Raw genomic sequence first — 23,785 nt, forward strand, 5'->3', positions numbered from 1 at the left:
AGGCATGCCACAGGGCTCCGTGATCTCACCAATACTCTTAAACATCGCAATGATCGGACTGGCTCGAAGACTCAGCAAGACTGATGGCATCCAGCATGCAATATATGCTGACGACATCACGGTATGGGTCAATCGAGGCTCCCTAGGACAGAAGCAAGAAAAACTGCAGGAAGCGGCCAAGTGCGTGGAAGAATATGTCAGAGAAAGGGGCCTGGCATGCTCCACCGAAAAATCAGAAATCCTGAGAGCGGGAAGAAACCCCACCAAGGAAGAACTAATAGTAAAACTAGAGGGACAAAACATACCTGAAAGGAGCATGATACGCATGTTAGGCATGTGGATTTAAGGAAGCAAGAAATGCAACCACACAATAAGCTTACTCAAAAAATCTACAGAACAAGTAAACCGAATAATAATGAGGGTATCTCAAAGAAGAAGCGGAATAAGAGAAGGAGACACAATCAAGCTGGTCAGAAGCCTGGTGGTCAGGAGAGTCAAATACTTGCTCCCGTACCACAACATGACCAAGCACGAAAAAGAAGACTGAAACGCTACTAAGGAAAGCGTATAAGACTGCGTTACATCTGCCAAGAAACATGCCCAACGATAAACTGTTACAGATGGGCCTAAGCAACACCTTCGAAGAACTCACGGAAGCGCAGCTCAATGCACAGATTGCCAGGCTCCAGCAGACTGCCACCGGAGGCAAGCTCCTAAAAAGAATAGGGCATAACACAGACGGAATAGAGGATCGGGCAGCTAGCATCCCAGACAGCGTTCGTCAGACACTAGAGATTAGACCCCTACCGAGAAACATGGACCCGAATCTCCACGCCGCCAAAAGGCAGGCACGAGCAGATTACGTGGAATGAAACCTAGCCACACTAGAAAACACAGTACACACAGACGCGGCCGTATACCCATGGGACCGCAACACTAGAATGTTTAGAGTCGCGGCAGCAGTGGTAAACCACAAGGGGAACCAATTAGCTGCGCGACCCTGAGAAACTGCATGGTAACGGAGGGGGAAGAGCAGCGGCTGAAGGTTACTGCAGGAACAAATCTCTGATAATTCTAACAGACTCCAAAGCAACATGCAGGAACTACATACAAGGCAGAGCTAGTAAGGAAGCATTGAGAATCCTCCTCGAAACAGAGCCTCCTAACACAAACATAAAACATAGGATCTTCTGGATACCGGCACACACCGGGATAGAGGGCAACTCAAGGGTGGACAGCCTAGTTCGCCAACTCACGCACCGAGCAGAGCAGTCGGTGTCATAATTTATGGTACGCGGGAGTGGAAAGTATAAACATACGAATACAGTGCGCCGTGCGGTGGCAAAGATGACAGTGACTCTGTGCAAATACCCGCAAGAGAGCCATCATCATCATCATCATCATTGACGCCGACTTGGGAGCGTCGGCAGCCACAATCCGGCCACAATAACATCACAGTCGGAAACCCTAGAGGGCCCCTCAACGGTGGAGCCAACGTATGCAGAAATACTTAACCACTACAGAGGAAGGAGACTCAAATACCCCCCACCCCACACATCGCTCACACAACACGAGGCAGTCAGCTGACGAAGACTGCAAGCAGGTACGTTCTTCAACCTGCACACGCTACACAAAATGTTCTCTACCCAGTACAGGGATACATGTGGTATAACATGGGGGTTGCCCCACACCACAAACATCACGTGGGAATGCAAGTGTAATTTCGCATTCCATAAAGTAAATAACCCAAGTGCGGAACAATGGGAGGGTCTGCTCACCAGCAGCGAGCTCGCAGCCCAACGGGCAATTGTGCAGCACGCCTGCGAGGCAGCAAGACTCAGCGGTGCCCTGGAATAGGGGCGCCGACCTTGTGGAGCGGCCAGGACTCAAGACATGAACACACCGGCCCACCGCCAATCTCTCTGAGATATAGAGCCATAAAGTTTTTCCATTCCATTCCATTAATTAGTGATAGCAATAGCAAAAACATGCATTCTGCAATAGTGAGCCTGAAATTTCAAAAAGTAGCCCAAGACATTTTTTCTTTACTGTCTCGATAATGTGGGTTAAGTGCCTGGAAATGCGCTTCACCAACAGACGTACGGTAAAGACAGAGTTATGACCTACTGTGGTTTATTATTTCAATAGCAATCCGCCTTTTGCAACGCGGAACTGCGCAGCGCCCTAGAGGCTGAGGACCGAAGCAATTTGGCAGGCGCACGGCCGGACTCTACTCTCCCCTCCGAGTGAGTGGAGTCAGGCCGTGGCAGTGGAATAGGGCTCCAGCCATTTCTACATAAACATAAAACATAGGATCTTCTGGATACTGGCACACACCGGGATAGAGGGCAACTCAAGGGTGGACAGCCTAACCTAGCCTAGTGGGTGGACTCTTACAGACCGCACATATCCGTGTCTTGCCATTCTACACGAAGTTCACACCCACGTATATCGCGCCGATGGCTGCCCGTCCTGCGGGCAGACCTCCACTCTAGCACACATGCTCTGGGAGTGCAGGTCGAGATACTCCAAGTTCAGCAAGGAGGAGTGGGACTCGCTTCTGTGTAGCCACGCTCCAGACAAGCAAATCCTGGCTGTCCGGCGTGCTCGTGACCAGGCCGGTGGGCTAGACCTACCAGTCCCGACGTGGGACTAGCCGCGGGCGCAACGAGTTCGCGTCCTCCCCGGACCTCCAATGAAGTTTTTTCACTCACTTGTCAGCCTCGCCATTCTCACTACAGCGTGCCCGGAACACCTTTAGAATATTATTGCCATTGAAATTTGGCGCGATGTCAATGTCGTGTGTCATTTATGGCTGCACCTCCTGTAACAATCCCAGTAGGGCAATGTGGATTTTCCGATTTCCGTTGATAAAACGCGATCGACAGCACCGTGAAGCCTGGATTAGGGCTATGATGAGGCAAGATGCACAAGGGCATCCGTGGCAGCCATCAGCAGCACCTAGACTGTGCGGGAAGCACTTTGTGACAGGTATGTATTGGCATATGCAGTTTACCTCTCCGTTTTTTGTCATAACTGACTCATAGGAATAATCTTGACAAAGACGCAAATGTATGTTTGAGCTAGTGAAAAATCTCTGAGCTCGTGCGACCTGGTTGAATGAAACGCGAAGTGTTTTTCTTTTTTTTTTTTTTGCTATAGTCTTTGTGCATCCACCGCTAGAACACAGTCATTTCGCAACTTCACACCATGCACACTTGCAGCTTTAGAAACGCTCAGCGAATGCTCTTGACGTCAGCGTAGTTATCTGTCGAAGCCAAGCTCACCTGCACTGCCAGGCTGATGTGGGAAACAGCGTGCACTGTGACAGTAGCCGATAGTGCTAGTTTGCAATCGTTGCTAGTTGTCGTTTCTTCATTCTTGTTGGCACTAAGTAATATTTACTTGCAGAAGGCTTTTATGTTCGTTTAGCGAATCAGGATGCAGTATGGTTAGTACTAAGGCTTAGTTTCCTGTGCAGCGTCTTTTGGAGTCGAGTGGCATGTCTTATTGTTTAACTGATATTTCACGGGCTCCTTCGCTGTCGCCCAGACGTCTGGACTTCATACCGATACTGTTTGTGTGCACGGACCAGTTCAAAAAAAAGGATGCAGTCGACTGCTATGTTCGTACCGTGGCGCTTTCTAAAAGGAAGACAGGCACCCCACAAACAGGAGGTATCACCGATTTTGGACATTCTGACCAATTTTTGGCATCTTTGTAGATGTACACACACTTTATGTGGGTAAATAATGCGTGCAAATCGGCCTACTGTTGGCTTCCTCACTGCCTGTGTATATATGTACGCCTAGCACCATGGCACACCATAAAGCAAGACATGCAGTGGTGAAACATGATATTTGCCTTAAGAACTACACCTCATGCCCTATTCGAGTCATGCGTTTTTATGCGTACTCATGCTGTTTTATTATTCACCTTACGCCCCAGGTGCAATGGTTTCAGGTCAAGGAGGAGCTTGTAAAGCACTGCCGAAGCTCTTCCAGCCATTTGTCACACAAGGAACCTCTCAATACAAAGCATTCACCAGCGGGCTCCACGGCTAGCTGACGCTGACAAAATATGATGGCACATACACATTGTTTCGGTCTTGTCTCACACGTTGCTTGTTTGGTTCCGAGTCTCGCTTGGGGCGGCTGTCGCAGCACGCAGCGGCACCTGCCAAATTGTTTCTCATGGCCACCGCATGATGGCGCCGAAATGCATTACAAAAGGCATATTATATGGACACTCCAGGCGCATTTATCCCGGGGCTGTCAGCATCGCCGTGATGTTCCGTGTAAAGTCCAAAGGTGATACAATCGTCACCGTATGCTGCATGTGTGAGTCAAAGCATGCGAGGGTGAGCCGATGATGGCGGCTCCATCTAGCGCGAGCAAGGGAGGAAAGCAAGCAGAAAGCGCGCCGTCTTCCGTCGTGCACAAGGCACCGGGGGGGGGGGGGGGTCTACACAGGTGGCGGTTGCATAAGGCAAGGCCCATATTGAAAGCGATCGGGACAGAGTACATGCGCCGTGTGCCGATAGCTTCGTGCGAGCTGTTTTCGCCGCTTAGTTCGTGTTTAAGCAAGAAGCAACACAAAAGTCCTTTCACCCACTACGGCTGCTGCGGTTCCTCACTCTAGCGTTTTGACAGCGAGTGCGCGTGGTGATCGAGTGAGATGTGTTCACGTTTGCCTGTGCGCGTGCGACACCATGCTTGTTAATTCAGCGAGTTAGCGAATGATTACAAGTTTATAGGACTGATAAAACTACTATCCCTATTTCGTATAGCTGTCTGCTAATTTGCTGTCGCAATCGATAGTAGTATATATATTTTTTTAAAGCAATTTTACATAATAGACCAGGGCGATTCCAATTACAAGCACCTAATGCTTAACTTTGTTATAAGGTAAAACTATTCCGATCTGTTTTCATTCCAGATCCGCCATTAGCCCTTCGTGATGGGTCAAAATTGATCAGGCCTCGCCCATACAGGTATAAAAACAGATTGGAATAGTTTTAAGTTATACAGGCCCTAGGAACAGAAATGCCTGTGCCCGTTGAACCCGCTGGAGTGCGCACCTCCCTGCTATCTAGTTCGTTCGAAGCACCCTCAGCCTACTTTTTGCGGTTCATGTGCCTCAGCTAGGGAGTACCGCACCGCTCAGCCCACTCAACCGTATTCTAAAGCACTCTAAATACAGCCGGAGTGGCCACGCACGTGCCAGCCACTTGCCGGAAGGGCTAAAAAGTCCAGTGTTATAATCGCGAGAATTACGAGAAACTGTGCTGGACGTGCCGTCACGCGGTGTGCAGATTCAAATGTGAACGGCAGCACTCATTTTTCAGAGGACGAATCAACTCGCTGTTCGCTGCCCCTGCAAGAGCACACATGCTGAAGCCGTTCTGGCACAGCATGGCGCGATTCCGGTCAATTTTCTGTGTCTCAGTCCCAATCCCAGTCTGTCATTCCGAATCCGCCATTAGCCCTCTGTGAAAGGGCAGAACAGTCAGAGCCCACTCATATCCTCCACCTTGTGGCGTTCCACAGCATTTAACAAACACGATAGCTGTAGAAGGTAGCAATATGGGCTAGGCCCAAACCAGTTTGATCAATCATGGAGGGTTAATGGCAGATTTGGAATAAAAACAGATTGGAATGGTTTTAAAGGGTCCCTGAAACGGTTCCGACAAATTATGCAGGTGCATCGGGTGCAGCTACAGTAAAACATTCACACCACAATTTAAAGGGCAGCTCCAGCACTTTTTCGAGGTCAACAGATCTAAATAAAATTTGCTGAGTGTGTTCTGCATGCTTTCGTAATTATTTGAAGACATCAGGCTTAGTAGTTGCACATATTTTTTACAAGTGAATTTCGTTCATTCACTCTGTGCAGGCGTCTGCGATATCAAAGGTCGAGCATTGAGCTGTTGCGCTTGAAGACACCGGTTCAAGCGCCGACATCGGACGTGTACATTTTTTTATTGAAGATGCCCTAAACGAGGCGAGACGTGAACTTGCCTAACTATTGCAAATTGACTAGCAAGAGGAACAGAATACTTCGCATTAACAGCATTGTAAAGTGAACACCTGCCTTGCCTGCTCCTCAGCTAGTGGTCACACTGCGTTATACCGTAAAAGGAGGTATACGCAGAGAATGCTGGGAATTAATGGCAGGGACAGGGTAGAGGAGTGAGCTAGTATTTGGTGTGAGAAGTTGTTGTCGCAAAAAGTTACGTTGTGTGGACAGGCCAGATATAAGGCAAGTGGTGTTGCGTTGTTAGCTGCACAAACTTCAGCCCTCACCATCCGTACACAGTTTGAGCCAATGGCGATCTCGTTCTAAGCGTTTCAGAGTCGTTGAATTTATGGATCTACTGCTGGCGGATCTGAGCGACTGACCTGAAGCTAATTAAGCCATTAGGATGAAGAAAACTGCTTCTGTAGTTCAGGTTTGACCATACAGATTTGAAATAAACCATTGCTCATTTCGTACAGTGCCCACACAAAAAGCTAGAAGCGACGACATGGTGCACTATTAACATCTGTACGTTGCCATTCTCAAAGGTGGCCAGTCGCACTTACTGGCACTTCCTTAAATTAAACAAGACTACGTACATTGGTGTATTTTCACGTAATGTTATGTTGACTCATTATGTAGCTTTTGAGGTCCACTGTTTGCCTCCTATACCAAATAGGCAGCAAGCGGAGGACCCTTCAATACAGCAGCGTAAACAACCACCTCGTTCAGCTGCCAATGGTGTCAATAGTGGCATCAGTGTTTCCGTGAGAAAACTGTGTTTTCTCTAAATGACTGATCATACATGCAATGTCCTAATCTATGTCTACTTCATGGAACACCCTAATTGTGTGCATGAAAAGAATATGAACAATGATAAGTAGACAGCATAACAATGCTCCCACACTACGGTCTCCCATTCACTGTCTTCGGATGTGCATGGTCGCTCATATCGATGGAACACATAGTGATGCAGAGGTGCTTAAAGGCACAAAATCTGCGCGTTTTGCTGTGTTATGACATTAATTGATGTCACTGATGAGCGGCTAGCATTATAACTCAAGCGAACGATGAGCAGTCGCTGTACCTGCCGATGTAAACAAATGCACAGGTCGGTGCTTTGGACTGTCTGCCGCATTGTTGCGGGATACAAATACAGAAAGTCATGCTTCACATCTTACAGTGAGCATGCAAAGTGCTTCCCCGAGAAAGGGTAAAACACCTAAAATAGCAAGCAGCATGTATAATATCAGTTGTTAGGACTACCCTTGGTCTTCACGTTGCAGCGCGATATGTTGCACATAGGTGCTGGCTCTCGTGGTAGCAGGTCAAATCACAATTTGTCTATTGAATTCTTCGGAATCATAACTGTCATTGTTTGACAAATCCGAAGAGCTGGTGCAGCTGACATTGTGACCTGAAGGTCAGGTACGCTCACAAATCAGCTGAGTGTCTGCTCTTCGCCAGTTTCGTTCGCCTCGCAAGCGAGACCGGCATGTCTTGCGCGCCTTTCCCACTATGTGCCTCTCGTGACATCACACAAAGAGGTTCACTAGGCTGCTCGTTCAGTTTCAGTTTCGTATTTGCGCTTTTTTTCTCACATAAATTATTTTCGTATTTGCGAAACAATTCCATCAGACGCGTGACGGGGGGGGGGGGTCTTGGGAACCAAAAAATTTCCTTACCGTGGCATGGTCAAAAAAAAGCCAGAGTTGCCCTTTAAGTGAAGTGTTTCATATAGCTACAGGAAACGGCAAGTTACCCTCCTCTCTAGCTATGCTTTTCTTCCTCAATTTACTCGCCGAGCTAAGTTCTGCCTTCACTGACTCTGTGTCACGATGTGACGGCGTGTCGCCTACTGGTGTCATGGAGCCAGCATGCGAAGCCCCTCCAATTTCTTTGCTAGCCACCTGGCAGTCAATCCTCAGCAAGAGCTATCCAAGCAGCGTGCATTATGAGCAATCTGTTTCAGCCGTTTGCGTAATGGACCCACAGCTTGAGCAGTTGCACCGGTTGAGCGAAGATATGGGTTTGGACCCATATAACAATACACTTTTTCACAATCCTGAGCTCCACATTGACGACGGAAGCCAACAATTCACCACCACCCTTGACGATAACCACCACCGGTAAGCGTAAATAAGGAAACTGATCTTTGCTATTCGATATGTGGTAGTGTGGTAGTAATCCTCCAGCGTAAAGTGATAGCCACGAACGCACAGATGCTGCACCGATCAGATACCGACAGCCTGATATGCTACCGCCACTCCACTCACCAGTTGCCTTGTAGAGGGACACAGATATCACAGCTTGACATGTCACCAATTGCTAAATTTGCAGCCCACAACACAAAAAGGGCGATTCATGGTGCTTGCAAAAGAAACCTCGAGACCAACAATGACCAGGCAGCTCACGTCAGCAAGAAGCATATTCAAGCGGACGACACTTGTTGTGTGCCAGAAATGCTTGCGTGTAGTGATAAATTGTCGTCATGTTTTCTCTTTCTGTTACTTTTTTTAGAAAGACAAATTAATAAATATTCTAACTACTACGAACAACAGTTAAGCACCATAAAGTTGGAAAGATCAATGACACAACGTGGGTAGCCAATCGAATAGCTCACCTGACCGACGTCACACTCCCACGCCATTTAGCAGAGGACGAGGCGAATTAACACTCAGGGGAGCCGCCGCTGGGATCAGTAGCGATGCACATTTTTAAAACCTTATAATTATGTGCTTTATGCGGAGCGCTTAAATGTGTCACTTAATGATCAAAAGGGCCTACCCTAACGACTCAGTACATTTGTACAAAATCATTTCAGGGTCCCTTTAAGTTATCCGAGCCAAGTCCACACTCACAGATGCCTAATGTGGCATGTGACTGGTTAATCAGCTAATGCAGAAGACGCAATGCCACTACTGGAAATGTTCTGTGCGGCAACAAAGGAAGAGAAGAAAGAAAGAGGAGGAGGGGTTTGTCATGTGATTAGACTCTGCTCCTCAGCTTCAGTATGGGGGAAGGCAAGGAAGGAACGACATTTATGGACACTAGTCGAGGCAAAGGGAGAGAATGTCTCTTTACATTGAGCCTCGCCTCCTGGTGGCATGGTAACGGGAGGATTTCTTCTAGCTCGTCCAACAGGAACTGATTTGGAAAATTATTTTGGTAAAACGCTCCCAAGTTGGCATAATGGGGCCTGGTGAGGGGCCTTTGAAAACCTACTTTCATTTCCCTTATTTCTATCATTTCAATTAAAGGGACCCTGAAACGATTTTGACGATTTTATACAAACGCACTGAGTTGTTAGAGTACGTCCTTCTGATCATTAATGGACGCATCTAAGTGCTCCGCGTAAAGCGTGTAAATTATTATAAGGTTTTAAAAACTCGTATCACTGCCGATCGCAGCACACTGCACAGCGGAATTTTAAGCCGCCCCTACCCACAAGACGCAAATCGGTCAGTGGCGCGAGCTATCCAATAGGCTGACCAGGGCGCGTGATCGATAATTTTTCCAACTTTATGGTGAACAAATGATGTTTGTAATAGTTGGAATGTTAGTTCATTTGTTTTTATAGAAAGAAAGTAACAAAAAGAATGCACAAGAACAATTTTTCATTACACTTAAGCACTTCCGGCACACAGCAAGTATCGTCTGCTTGTTTTACAACGCGCTCAGTCTTTGACGACAGCTCCACCGTCAGTGTCGGTCTGTCTTTGTTGCGTTGTGGACTGCAAACATAGCGACTGGCAATATGTCAAGCTGCAACATCGTGTCCCTCTGCAAGCCAGTAGACGAGCGGACTGGCTGCAGCGCATCGGGCTGCCGATATCCGATCGGCGCCAGGATTTGCGCAATTGCGGCGGTCACTTTACACCGGAAGATTACTAACACAATAGCGTTTCGCGAGCTCGGTGTTAGGGTAAACGCAACTGCAAAGGGGACAGGGCCTAGCCGTGTCCTCTTGTGTGTCGTTTCATGGGATGAACAGAAGCGCAAATGTGAATGGTCTGCACGGTGCAGCCACCTGGTGGCATAGAGCTCAACCAGACACAGTAGCAGTGACAAAATGCATTCCTTGCTGCTGGTGTAAATTTTTCGCAGGAGTGTAATCGTTAACACGTTTTTGTAAATGTTTAAATTGTTTTACACTCGGTTAGAGCAACATTAGCTTTTTCTTCAGCTGGTTAAGCTCTTCGCCAACGGGTGGCTGGACCGTGGAGACCGATCAGGCAGCTCACATACGTCTACGCTAAAGTTCCTTCATCAGCTTGAGTTTATGCTTCCACCGTTTCGTTGAAACTTTCCGCTAGTGTGTGGTTACCGGAATACCAGATGTTCGGCGCTGCGACGGAATGCTCGCAACGCACACTGCTTCGATAGCTCTCGCTTGGGGTCAACAGCCAAGCGGCTAGCGGTGAGGTTTCACGCGGGCTCCAAAACAACCGGAAGTGGACGACGCGACGTCGCATCATAACGCAGACCCAGTGAAGGCAGAGCTTAGCCCCGAGCGCTCGGCGAACGAGTTGAGGAGGAAAAGCGCGGCTAGGGAGGAGGGTAACTTGTAATCGCTTGTAGCTCCATTATTACGTAATGCTTCACTTAAATTGTGGTGTGAATGTTCTACTTAAGCTGTGCCCTACGCGTCTACAAAATCAGTCCGAACCGTTTCAGGGGCCCTTTAACCATAATGGTTAATTTCAACTATGCTTTAACTGTTTTTACTAGCTGTCCTCTTATTCTTCTCTCTGGCTCATTCATGATACGACTGACATTTGAGAAAAGCAATTTACCAATCGAGCTTAACAGTCCTCTTTGGTGTGCCTAGCCCTGCCACACCTTCTTGAGAAAGGTGTGTAATATGACTGGTACTTAAGGCCATCACCTTACAACCAAACACAAAACAAGAAGTTTAAAAGCGTCACCTTTTCTTCACTCTTGATGGTTAAAGCTTGGGAGAGCTGGTTATTGTTCATAATGGCAGTACTGCGTAGCACGTGAATGTAGGAAAAACAACAGAGAAGAATATAAAGTGCTCTTTACTCTTCTGTCGTTTTTCCTACATTCGTGTGCTACGCAATATCACCGTTACGAAATATTTTTAACTCGTTTTCTCAGTTTGTGTTAGTACCAAGCTTTTATTTAAGTGCGTAGTGTGACCAGCTTTAAAGGCACTTCTTTACGTTTTCAATGCTTATATTACTGAAAGCAGGTACTACCACATGAAATAGACAAGCATAGCAAACAATGTCATCATAAAAACCTTCCCTGGGTCACCTGGTAGCCACAGAATGCATTACACTCGTGCCTGTAGAAACTACATCCTCTTATTGGTGGTCAAACGAGATGTCTCAGGCTGCAGCCAAGGACTTGTGTTTGGGGCAACATCAATGTTGCCCTGAGGAAGACAAGTCCCCTTGTCCAGCCTGAGACATCGCTGGTTTGACGACTGCTGCTAAACACAATTTTCCTATTATACCTATTTGGATACCCACTTGGGGCACTCTTATCAAGACGCCTGACAAAGGATATGGTCAAGATTCCTGACAAGAAAAGCATGAAGCTTCACGAAGCTTCAAGAATGCTCCACTAATGAGCAGCTTGCCTGAACCTGCCAGATGCTACAGTGAGCACTGGGTAGTTGCTAGTTACAACGGTAAAGAAGTTAACAAAACTTAATGTTGGGCAGGTTCGTATACATTCATATTTTATAATGTGGAAGATGGTGTAAAAGCAACAGACATTTTAAACCCAGTGGTTCTTAGAAGCCAATGTGAAGAACCTGACATTTAGGTACTCACAAGTGCTGCTAAAGGTAGTGTGTGCGGAGCGATGCATGATGCTATAGGTGCCCAGAAGCAGTTAAGGTATAAATCTAGCTCTCGCAGTATTTCAGGAGAGACATGAAGAAATGCGGCCACATTAACTGCCAAACGATATTGCACTACCGAATTGTTTCTGTATTCATATTACTCTTCAATATAGCGGCAGTTATGCAAATAACGCTGTTTACTGCATATTAGGATGACCCCACCAATACCCACAGGCTTTGAATAAAGAATGCAAGAACAGTTTTGCGAAAACACATATTTATGTTTTCAGTGATTTGATCAATTTATGGTAGGCTGTACAGCAGTTCCAAGCTGCGTCAAATTTTGGCGCGAGCGCTACGAATTCACTACACTTGCCGGTTTGCTCAACATTGATACCAGATAGCAACACTCTAGGCAATCGTTTACATGCAATAAAGCGACCAGCTTCACAAACAGTCAGCAAAACGAAGGGATGTCGTTCTGAAACCGAAATCAAGCCTGCTAAACTCTACAATTAGAATACAAAGAAAAAATCTTGAAACCACGTTCCCAGCTTGAAGAACTGGAAAGACGCGCGCTCCGATGATATAGCACGCAAGCAAACGCGTGCATCAGAGAAAGCAAGAAACGAGGAATAAGACAATAGTTGCTAGTTCTCTGGCTCACAGCTACAATTGACCCAAAGAACAGCTTAAAAGAAAATTATTCATTCGGGCGAGGTTCCGCCATTACAAAAAATCAGCAGATCGTGTAAACGTTCACAGACGCAGCATTACCTTGGAGGACCTCTTGGTGGAAAACCATCGGTACCTCGGTTGCGATGCATAAAACCGCCCTTCACACCGTCGTTTGGGCCGTCACTATCGGACATTTCAAAACTGTTGTCGCCCATCAGCAAATACTCTATACAACCAGTACAAAGAACCGGTAGAAAACCACAACCGACGCGGGCCGGGAGTATTAGGAGTATAGCAGGCCAAGACAAAATCCCAAGCTTTCTTATTTGCAGGTGAAGGTGGCGCAGGACGTAAGAGTGTTTTAAACAAAACTTCAAACTTCATCTTATGTAAAAACAATAAATAATTTTCAAAATTCATGTACTGTCTTTATTATAATCAAAATTGTAAGTGACCTGGTTTTTTTTTATTTAAAAAGTAGCACTTATTCTTGCTTTCTTTTTACTCAAATCAGCAACAAGATCACATTTTATAATCTAAATTATGCACGATAACACTTGACACTTATTTTTCTGGTTTGTCAAGCAAAAAAACTGCGAATTGACTTTGTTTTTGTCCCTCATGGCGGCCATGACGTTTTTCTGGCGTTACTCCATGGCCTGCATCATAGAGTTTCTCACTACATTACCTAGAGGGAAATCTGGCGCTGCTGCGCTGTGGTATGCATGGGAATGCCGGTATATTGTGGATTCGGATTGGCATCGTTCTCGTAAAGACAGGACACCTTGAAGACGCGCTTGGCAAGTACCATTCCGTCTGTCACGATGATTCATTTTCTACTAGAACAGCACATGGAAAGCTGTTTTAGCTTTATTATTACGCGAAAACATGTTTTGTTTAACTATGAGAACTTGTTATTGTGTGTATGACTACATGTTACGTAAAAAGTATCAGCGGGCCGCTAAAGTTGGAGGACAAACGACAAGGTTCGCGCTCGCTCTGAAACAGTTGGTCGTCTGTTCTTGCTTTTCTTCGCTTGGTCATCCATGGTGGGTGAGTAAAGATGTAATATGCGTGAATGGAAACATTTTATGAAGATTTTACTTTGAAAACGCGTTATTTGCGTAGCCATATCTACGTTTTAGACGAAGCCTCTTACAACACCAGCCAACACGAGCCTCGCAGACACATATACCGTCATTCCCATGACGGCACGGTGTCCCCTTAAGAAACTCCCATAGACGGTGGCGCCAGATTACCCTCTAGGTGTTATAGTGAGAAACTCTATGGCCTGCATGAAGGAAGGCCAATTAACACGGAGGAAGGAAACTAAGGAGAGGCCCTACCCCCTCCGCGCGCTAGGAGAAAAGTGTGGCGGAAATGACGTAGTAGGTTCTCATTTTTTTGCAGCTTTTTTATTTTTTTTTGTTGTATGGCCACGCCTTTTGGGCCACAATGGCGGCGTTGTTATGGTTTTGAGCGCTCACACGTGTTGCTCTGGTAGGTTGGTGGTAGGCGCTGTGTGGGCGGGTTTGCGTTAGTCACCGTGTCTTGTTGCGCTGTGTTACCTGCACCGTGCTATGCCGGATGTTGCGCGAGCGCACGCGCTCCGCGCGCGAAACCACGCGCAGCGCGGCGTGGTTTCGCGAAAGATGTAAACAAGAGAGGAGGGGGGCCCAAAAGGCGGAGCATCGCCATGAGCAACGCCAACTTCCGGCTTCACTTTTGCTTCACAAAGAGTGACGTCAGGGCCTCTCCTTAGTTTCCTTCCTCCGTGGCCAATTAACCATATGCATGTGGCTCCACCTGCGTGAGTGGCGCTGCGCTTGAAATATGCGAGTCTGTTGTTACTGCGCGCCTGTTATATTTAAAATAATTAATTTTTACAATAAAAACAAATAAAATTGTTAAATTATGTTGAGAGAACGCATATATGTGTCATGTTTTTTACTGAAATGAATAATTTTCAGAAACCCAGAAACGGTCATTTCTTTTGGCGCATGCTGACGTATGTCGAATCCGTTTGAATCCAATCCATCATGGTGAGCGCGCGTGCGTTGTTAGTGGAAATTTAACATCTCGTTGGTTCAATTTGTGTTCCTTATCATTTCGAATCTGTGAAACGTTCAACGCGTCGTACCACTGCCGTTGTCGTGACAAGTAACCTTTTGTCGACATCGCCCAAGATGGCAGAGCGGCCTGAAGATCTCAACTTGCCTCTCTCTGTTGTTACTCGCATCGTCAAAGACGCCCTTCCGGATGGCGTCAACGTTTCGAAGGAAGCACGGGCAGCGTTGGCCAAAGCGGCAAGCGTGTTTGTACTCTACACCACTTCCTGTGCTAACAACTTCGCATTGAAAGGCAAAAGGAAGACGGTGACTGGCTCCGATATCATATCGGCGATGGAGGAGATGGAATTCGAGAGTTTCATCGACACACTCAGTGGAAACCTGGAACAGTTCCGTCAAGGGAAGACGAAAAAGGACGCTAACCGAGCTAAAAAGCAACAAGGTGGTGGTGACACGGTCTCAGCTGGCGATACCGAGATGGGAGAAGATGGCGAAGTCGATCCAGGTGATGAAGCAAGCTGAAAAACTGAGGCCGATACCACGCAGTCACTTGATCTGATGTGACCCGTGTTACCAAGTGCGAGACAGCCTTGCCGTTCTTGTTGGAAAACTTGCTGCCGGCCGCTTGTGCTCTCCTTTGTTTGTCTGCGAGTGATTATTTCATTATCTTGTGCTTGTCGCTGTTATTGTCATTACTGTTGCCACAAATTATACGGCCGCGCGAGATTCTACAGTCCATGAACGGCACCTGATTTGTTTACTGTAACTTGAAAGCCTGCGTGCTGTGCCCGGTTGCAGTACTTGAGGTCTATGCTGTGGCGTCTTGGTTTACATCTTAAATAAATACATACTCGCGAGCTTTCGGGCTGCTTCTATTTACTCATACCGTTATCACACGGCCGCTTTCGATCGTGGTCATGCCCGATCCGGATCGAAATTCTCGACCGCGATTGGCTCCCTCACGCAGCCTGCGCAAAGGAACCAATCGCGACCGAGAAATTAGATCCATATTTCTTTATCGCGATCAAAAGTGCGCCGTGTGAAACCCGTATTAGTGTAGGGATACAAGCGCTTTTGCCGGAATGCCCGAATCTCTCGCGAACATGTTCCAGCATTAGAACTACTTTAAAACAAAATCTAGCAGCTAATAATGACTTAGCACTCCCTCTAATGCAAAGGTAATCAACAAGATTGTCCAATGATTTCTATATCAGAGAATTTAATAAAATAGTGCCTCTTTGTGCACAATATTGTGTAGATTGTGCCAGTAAGCATTTGTCCTGGTTTGTCTCGTCCAGTTTATTTGCTTCACGCTATCTGAGAAATCGTGACATACCAACTAGCACAAACCACTACCCTTTTATGTAAGCCAAGCAAGGAATATTGTAATTTCGTCGCTTGACTGTTCGTGACTTGTAGCTATTACATCTTTTTAATTGCAACTGTTTCCTTTTCTCAACACAGCTTTCATCAACTGATTGACAGAAATGTGTGTTGTCATTATTACATGTGAACAGCTTAACTTGGCCTTGTTTGTACTAAACTGGAACTTGTGCGTATGAGCTTTCAAAAGAGCATTTGAGTCCTATTCTGTCAGTGCACTTTCCACAAAAAACTGAATAAGGTATTTGGGAATGTTGGGCTTAATCATGGCACAAGCATTAAAAATGTACAGCCACTAAATGCATGTGATAAGTCAAGCTGCTGAGGTTCCACCAGCTGAGTAGAGATGGGTCATAGCTAAATGAGTGACCTGAAAGCATCGCAAATGCCATAACATGAACCATGTATAGGGTCCTTCGTTTTCGTGTAAAACCTGATAATTCCCAATTCTTGCACCTCAAAACAATTGAGGAAATCGGGTTGAAGCCAGTTTCTTCCCGAACTTTGCCCTTTCATAAAAAATAAACGCATGTTTTACAAAACTAATGAACACTGTCCACCTTTCCTGAGCAAGTGGTAAAGATGTATCATTTTATTAAGATATAAATATGATATATATGCCTCGTTTTCGCTTGACACTCAAGTGAGAACTGGCATATGTAAAAATATAATGCATTGAGCGCCTGCCGGCCTTTGTTGCTTTTTGAGTAGCAGCGTTTACATCAATACGGCAGTGGTGCATTCCATTGCATTTGCCACACGTTTCATACATGTAAACGGCGATAACGCACTAGGAAATGAATTACCAGCGCTGACAGTGCTCTGGCATTGCCAATGGTAGCTGTCACGTTGACAGGATGTTTACCCAACTATGTTGTGTTCAAAGAAGGGTGCGTGGTTGATCACATCTAGTTGGTATACAGGATGTCCCAACTACCGTGCACCAAGATTTCAAAATATGCAAATGCCATGTCATGATCATCATCAGCCAGTTTCATGTCCTCTGCAGGACGAAGGCCCTCTCCCTGCCATCTCCAGTTACCCCTGTCTTGCGCCAACCGATTACAACTAGCGCCCGTGAATTTCCTAATTTCATCGCTTCACCTAGTCTTCTGTCGTCCTCGATTGCGTTTACCTTCTCTTGGTACCCATTCGATAACCCTAATGGTCCAACGGTTATCTAACCGACGCATTACATCACCTGCCCAGCTCCATTTTTGTTCCCTTGATGTCAATTAGAATATTGTCTCTACCTGTTTGCTCTCTGATCCAAACCGCTCTCTTTCTGTCTCTTAACATTATGCCTAGCAATCTTCGTTCCATCGCTCTTTGTGCTGTCCTTAACTTGTTCTCAAGCTTTTTTGCCAGTCTCCAAGAGTCTGCCCCATATGTCAGCACTGGTAAAATGCACTGATTGTACACCTTCCTTTTCAATGATAATTGTAAGCTTCCAGTCAGGAGCTGACAATGTCTGCCGTATGCAATCCATCGCATTTTGATTCTTCTATGAACTTCCTTCTCATGATCAGGCTTTCCTGTGATCAATTGACCTAGGTGAACGTACTCCTTCAGACTCTAGAGGTTGACTGGTGATCCTGAACTCTTGTTCCTTTGCCCGGCTATTCATAATTATCTTTGTGTTCTGCATATTAATCTTCAACCCCACTCTTACACTCTCTCTGTTAAGGTCCTCAATCATTTGTTGTAACTCGTCTGCACTGTTGCTGAATAGAACATCAGCAAACCAAAGGTTGCCGAGATATTCGCCATCTATCCTTACTCATAAGCCTTCCCAGTTTAACAGCTTGAAGACTTCTTCCAAGCACGCAGTGAACAGCATTGGAGAGATTGTCTCCCTGTCTGACCCCTTTCTTTATAGGTATCTTCCTGCTTTTCTTGTGTAGAATTAAGGTAGCTGTAGAACCTCTGTAAATATTCTCCAAGATATTTACGTGAGCGTTCTGTACTTCTTGATTACGTAATGCTTCTATAACTGCTGGTATCTCTACTGAATCAAATGTCTTTTCGTAATATATGAAAGCCATATAGAGAGGCTTATTGTACACTGTGGATTTCTCGATATCCTGATTAATGACATCGCTTCCAGAAGCCAGCCTGTTCCCTTGGTTTGCTAAAGTCCAGTGTTGGCCTTATTCTATTGGAGATTTATTTTGGTAAATATTTTATATATTACTGGGAGTAAGCTAATGGGCCTATAATTTTTCAATTCTTTAACGTCTCCCTTTTTGTTGATTAGTATAATGTTAGCATGTTTCCAGTTTTCTAGAACCCTTGCAGTCGATAGACACTTCGTATAAAGAGCCGCCAGTTTTCCGAGCATTTTGTCTCCTCCATCTTTGATTAAATTGATTGTTATTCCATCTTCTCCTGCCGCCCTTCCTCGTTTCATGTCTTGCAAGGCCCTTCTGATCTCATCGGTAGTTATAGGAGGAGTTTCTGTATCCTGTTCAATACTGTTTCTAATGGAGGTATCCTGACGCCTCTGGGTATTGTACAGGTCAGTATAGAATTCTTCCGCTTCTTTTACTATACCTTCGAGATTGCTAATTATATTGCCCTGCTTATCTTTCAGAGCATACATCTTCGTTTGTCCTATGCCAAGTTTCTTTCTCACTGATTTCAGGCTGCGTCCATTTTTTACGGCTTCTTCAGTCTTTCTCATGTTATAGTTTCGAATACCACTTATTTTCGCCTTGTTGATCAGTTTTGACAGTTCCGCAAATTCTATCTCTTGAGTTGGACACTTTCATTCTTTGTCGTTTCTTTATCAGGTCCTTTGTTACTTGAGAGAGCTTGCCAACTGGCTGCCTTGGTGCCTTGCCTCCCACTTCAATTGCTGCCTCTGAAGCAAGCCTAGTTACGGCTTCATTCATTAGCTCTATGTCATCATCATCTATCTGTTCTAAGGCTGCATATTTGTTTGCAAGTGCCAGCCTGAATTTGTCTGCTTTTACCCTTACTGCCTCTAGGTTCAGTCTTTCAGTCTTTCTAGGTTCAGTCAGTCAGTTTGCTCTTGACCAATTTTGCTCTTTCTCCCTTCAAATTGAGGTGAATCCTAGCCCTCACTAACCTATGATCACTGCACTTTACCCTACCTATCACTTCTACATCCTGCACTATGCTGGGATCAGCAGAAAGCATGAAGTCAATTTCATGTTTCACCATTAGGGCTTTTCCAGGTCCATTTTCTGTTGCTACACTTCCTGAAAAAGTTCATTATTCGAAGCTTATTCCTTCCTGCGAATTCCACCAGCACCTCTCCTCTAGCGTTCCTAGAATCGATGATAGAGTTGCCAATTGCTTGGTCACCAGCCTGCCTTTTCCCCACTTTTGCATTGAAGTCGCCCATTACTACAGTATACTGAGTTTTCACTTCTCTCATTGCTAATTCAACGTCTTCATAAAACTGATCTATTTCCTCATCATCGTGACTGGATGTTGGATCGTAGGCTTGTACTACCTTCAATCTATACCTCTTATTAAGTTAGGTTACGACTACAGTTACCTGCTCGTTAATGCTTTAGAATTCGTCAATGTTGCCCACTATGTCCTTATGGATTAGGAATCCTACCCTGTACTGCTTCTTATCTAGGAGACCTCTATAGCAGAGGACATATCCGTTATTCAGCAATGTGTAAGCCTCACCCGTTCTTCTAATCTCACTAAGGACAATAATATCCCAAACAATGTCTGATAGTTCCTCAAAGAGTCCTGCTAAGCTTGCCTCACTCGAGAGGGTTCGGGTGTTAAACGTTGCAAGGATCAGTTTCCATTGGCGGCCTGTCTGGACCCAGAGATTCTGAGCACCCTCTGCTAAGTTACAAGTCAGACCAATGCCTGGGTCAGGTGCTCCGCAGCTGATGGGGACTGAGGGCCATGGGTTAATTGTAGGAATCATTCAGGAGGTAGTGGCCGAATACTGCACCAGGGACGCCAATGCCTGTTCTGGTGAGGGAGTGTCTTGTTGAAGCTTAGTGGGCCTTCCTAATTTGGTTGTACCTGGATTAGTATAGCCCCACTCGCTCTCGGCATCTTTTGCCGGTGACGGGCATCACTCCAAGCCTGCAGATGTTGTGCAGATGCCATGTAGCTGGATAGAACCATAGTAATGTTCTTTGCCGTCGCTTGGAGATACTCAGGTTGAGCATGAAAGAAGCCTGTGAATATACGCAAATTGCCTAGAGCGGCCAGTTGCTCGACAATTTTGCATGTATTCACGGGATTCTTTCACACTCGAGAAAACACTTTTATGTAGCGCGTATTGAGCAACAGGAAGCTGTATCGGGAATTTTTCGTGTTCGTCTACAATTTTCTTATTGACACTGTTCATGTAAGTATATTTGAGAACTTGGTTAATTAAGACTAATTATGTAATTAATTGGAATGCAAAAAATTATCTGTATCTCCAAGCGACAGCAAACAACATTATCTTGGTTCTGTCCAGATACGTGGCATTTGCATATATTTAAATCCTGGTGCATGATAGTTGGGACACCGTGTATATAGACACTATATTGGAAACTAGAAAACAGGACTACTACAGAGAAGTACAAAAGGTAGCAGGTCCAGGATGAACACAAGATTGCTCCTAATGCATATGATAATGTACGACGTCAACAGGTACTTGTAAGTTAAGCAAAAGTATCGTACCTTTAGAAGCGTGCCTGTACGCACTAATATTTTGTATATTTTTTCATTGTTAAATTACCGAGAGCAAAAAAAAACATGGGATTTCCAAACCAATCTCTATTTTTTTGTTTTGTTACTGTGGTTTCTTTTAAATGTATTAATGATGCCTGACAACAAGGACTTATAGAGATGAGTTCGTCACATGAGTTGCGAGGAGCTCTCTTTGCTATTACATGTTCCTGTGAGTGATTTTGCTTATTTGAATAGAATGTCTGTGTCCAAAATGACACCATTGCTTACGTCAATTGTTTGTAAAAGTTCCCCCCCAAAATCGTGAACTTTCGGCTGCTAGACAACCAAACCTCCGATTTCTCCGCGCTTTTCATGCCAGACAAAAAAATACCCAGATTTCTCCCCAGTTTCCCTGTTTCAATATAACACCCAACTTTTACCCTCTGAATTGCAAGAAATATAAAACCCAAAAGCAAAGGACCCTAATCTAGGGTTGCCAACCATCCCGAATTTAGCGGAACTGCCCCATATTTTGAGCGATTGTCACCTGCCCCGACTTGACCCAGTTGGCACATCCAAATGTCGCAACATTTGCTTTATTTCTAGTGGATAACAATAAATAGACCGCATGCCATTTTTATAATGCCACATAGCTCGTTTGTACATTCTTCTTTCTGGTATTCTGTTGCATTGTCATCAACATGCAGGCGGTTTGTCGTGGTTCTAGTTCTGTTGTAGGCCCTAAGCGTTCACAGTAGCGCTATCTGTATTGGTAGCCGTGTTAGTCAGGCAACTTTACTACACCATTATTGTTATAAATTGCGATACGGTAGAACTGGAAAATGATTTTCAACTTTTTTGCACAAACAGACTGGTGGCTCCTGGCGCTGAGAGAGTCGGTCATCACCAGCCACCCCCGTCAATCCTCGCTCCCTCAATCCGGACTCCACTTACTTGAGAGTTGGCAACCCTACGCTAATGTACAATAGACAATATGCAAAACCTGCTAGTACACTTATCCACACACCTTTGATGCAATCGAGGTGGCATGACCTTGGGCTAGAATCATAATTAAAGTGTCAGCATGCAGGTTAGTGACATCACTCCTGCTCCCGTTCATTCCCCACACAGTCCAAGGTTTCAAAACTAATTTCTCAGCTTTAACAGCGCTACTAGCAGGAATGCAGCCATTTGGGTTAGGGAAAGTTAGGTCTATGGGAAAGCCTGCTTATGGACTTTTCCACATTGTCTATTGCACTCACTCCATTACAGTGGCCATATTTTCAGTTGCATCTATTGTCAGCATTCAATCATTCTCCAGTTACTTGAAAGCAGCCTGAACATGCACCCAGAACTACTGACACATTTAGCTTTAAAAACAGCAGTGCAGATGGTGAGAGGCAATTGCTCATTTGTGATATACGTTGGTTGTGCCTTCGCACACAGCTGATGACCAATGATGACCAATGTAGCAGTTTGGGCGAGTTCTGCATAATTTAAACAATGCAGCACAAAAATGACAAGGACAAATAAGGGTCATTCCATGGAAACTGTCCTAGCGTTGGCGCTCAACCATCTGCGATTTTTAAAAATTTTTAGATGCTTCTAAAGAACATGAAATGTCGTATTATGAAACATTTTTCGACAGCTCAAGCACCACCAAAACTTTTCTTAAGGCATGAAAATATGCGCCATAAAAGACATTACTAAAAACCGCCTTCCTTCATTAGGAAAGCAAGACTTGAGACAATGAAGAGAAGCCTTGCACCTAGAATTGCAGTCATACATTATTAGCCATCCCTCCATCTCTTATATTCTGTTAAAAATGGGCAAAATGGTCCACTTTGGAAATTTTATGCCAGCTAAGTTCACAGAAGCTGAACTGTGCACAAAAAATGTTTTCAGATGGATATATTGCACAGTAGTGTGCATATGTGAAGATAAATATGCAGAAAACTCGCTTCTTGCACATGTTTAGCCGCCAATTGAACACTGAGGTGGTCCTAGTAAAAGTACGCCAAATAAAGTTTTAGAAATGCGTCACGTAACTTGATGTAAAATTGTCTCTTACTTCTAATCACAAAATATGGGGTACCTATACATGAAAGTCGTCAGACATGGAGGAAGCGTACATAGGAGAGAACCCAATCAGCCTCGCTGCATTGGAGAAAGTGTGGCAGTCACCTGCCTTATTCGCAAAGGAGCACTGGGACTAGCGGTTCAAAGAGCAATGTTGTCATAGCAACCACACTTAGAAACGAGCAGTCGTTTGCAACCGTTGGTGCATCTGCGCTTGCACGGCATGTGCAATGCTGCTGGTGCGCTCTATGCATTCGCAGAACATTTACGTTGATGCTGCATCCTGGCTTCGTTGCACACGAGGGTGTGATGGAAAGGGTATAAAGAGAATGAGGGTGGCCCACCAAGGTGGAGGAGCCTTAAAAAAATGACACCTCTCCTATTTTGTTTCCTTCGACCACTGCATCGGAGAGCGGAGCGGCACCTTGCTGCGAACAATGGGCATAGCGCAGCCTTTGCCCTCGTGACCAAAACGTAATATATATTGCACAATGGAAGCACAAATGTGCAGAAATATATGATCTCGCGTAAGCCTGTGTCCACAAGTTGTAGCTGTAGTATATAAAGTGGAGTATTCTTTACAAAAGCAACTGATCAAAAACTACTGCGATGCAAAATGCACAGAGTGAGACTTCTATGATCGCAATACTTGCATAACTTCAGCAGCATAGCCTGCTGTGTACATTTGCAAAGCCAAGATTGTTGGGGACAGTTAAAAAAAAAATCTATTACAGTTAAACCACGCTAAATGAAGTTGGTAAAAACAGTACTTCGTTATATTGAAATTCTACCTTTTATACAGATAAGTGCAGTCGCCAATGGATTTCTCTTAAAAGGGCCCCTCACCAGGCCACATAGCAAATTTTGGTTATACGCTGGAAGTTGTTGTGTGCTCTCTAAGGAGTGTTCTACCACAATAATTTCTCAGACTAGTTCGTGAATAGAAGTGATAGAAATACTTGAAGCGCTGCGAACCCATGATTACCACTTCACCATCAACATAGACACTTTTTCTACTTCCCCCCGTCTAGCCTCCGTACGCGAAATTCTTTTCTTGCGTTCTCCCATACTGGAACCAAAA

At 45.2% G+C, this 23,785-nt stretch overlaps 2 protein-coding genes across 4 annotated transcripts in view; one reads left to right on the plus strand and one right to left on the minus strand.

The window, feature by feature from the left end:
- Positions 1–12,806, minus strand: part of LOC142566372 (transcription elongation regulator 1) — a 332,559-nt gene extending 319,753 nt beyond the window's left edge. For all 3 annotated transcript variants that reach the window (XM_075677319.1, XM_075677318.1, XM_075677320.1), the window contains exon 1: positions 12,611–12,806. In XM_075677319.1, coding sequence (XP_075533434.1) covers positions 12,611–12,726 — 116 coding nt within the window. In that variant the 5' untranslated portion in view covers positions 12,727–12,806. The remainder of the gene's footprint in view (positions 1–12,610) is intronic.
- A 1,716-nt stretch (positions 12,807–14,522) lies between these two features.
- On the plus strand, positions 14,523–15,438 carry Chrac-14 (DNA polymerase epsilon subunit 3 Chrac-14). The gene has a single exon (XM_075677087.1). It carries the CDS (start codon positions 14,698–14,700, stop codon positions 15,100–15,102), a length of 405 nt encoding a protein of 134 aa, XP_075533202.1. The 5' UTR covers positions 14,523–14,697; the 3' UTR covers positions 15,103–15,438.
- The last annotated feature ends 8,347 nt before the right edge of the window (positions 15,439–23,785 follow it).

The sequence above is a fragment of the Dermacentor variabilis genome, unplaced genomic scaffold (genome assembly GCF_050947875.1).
Source record: "Dermacentor variabilis isolate Ectoservices unplaced genomic scaffold, ASM5094787v1 scaffold_12, whole genome shotgun sequence".
Taxonomy (NCBI): Eukaryota; Metazoa; Arthropoda; class Arachnida; order Ixodida; family Ixodidae; genus Dermacentor; species Dermacentor variabilis.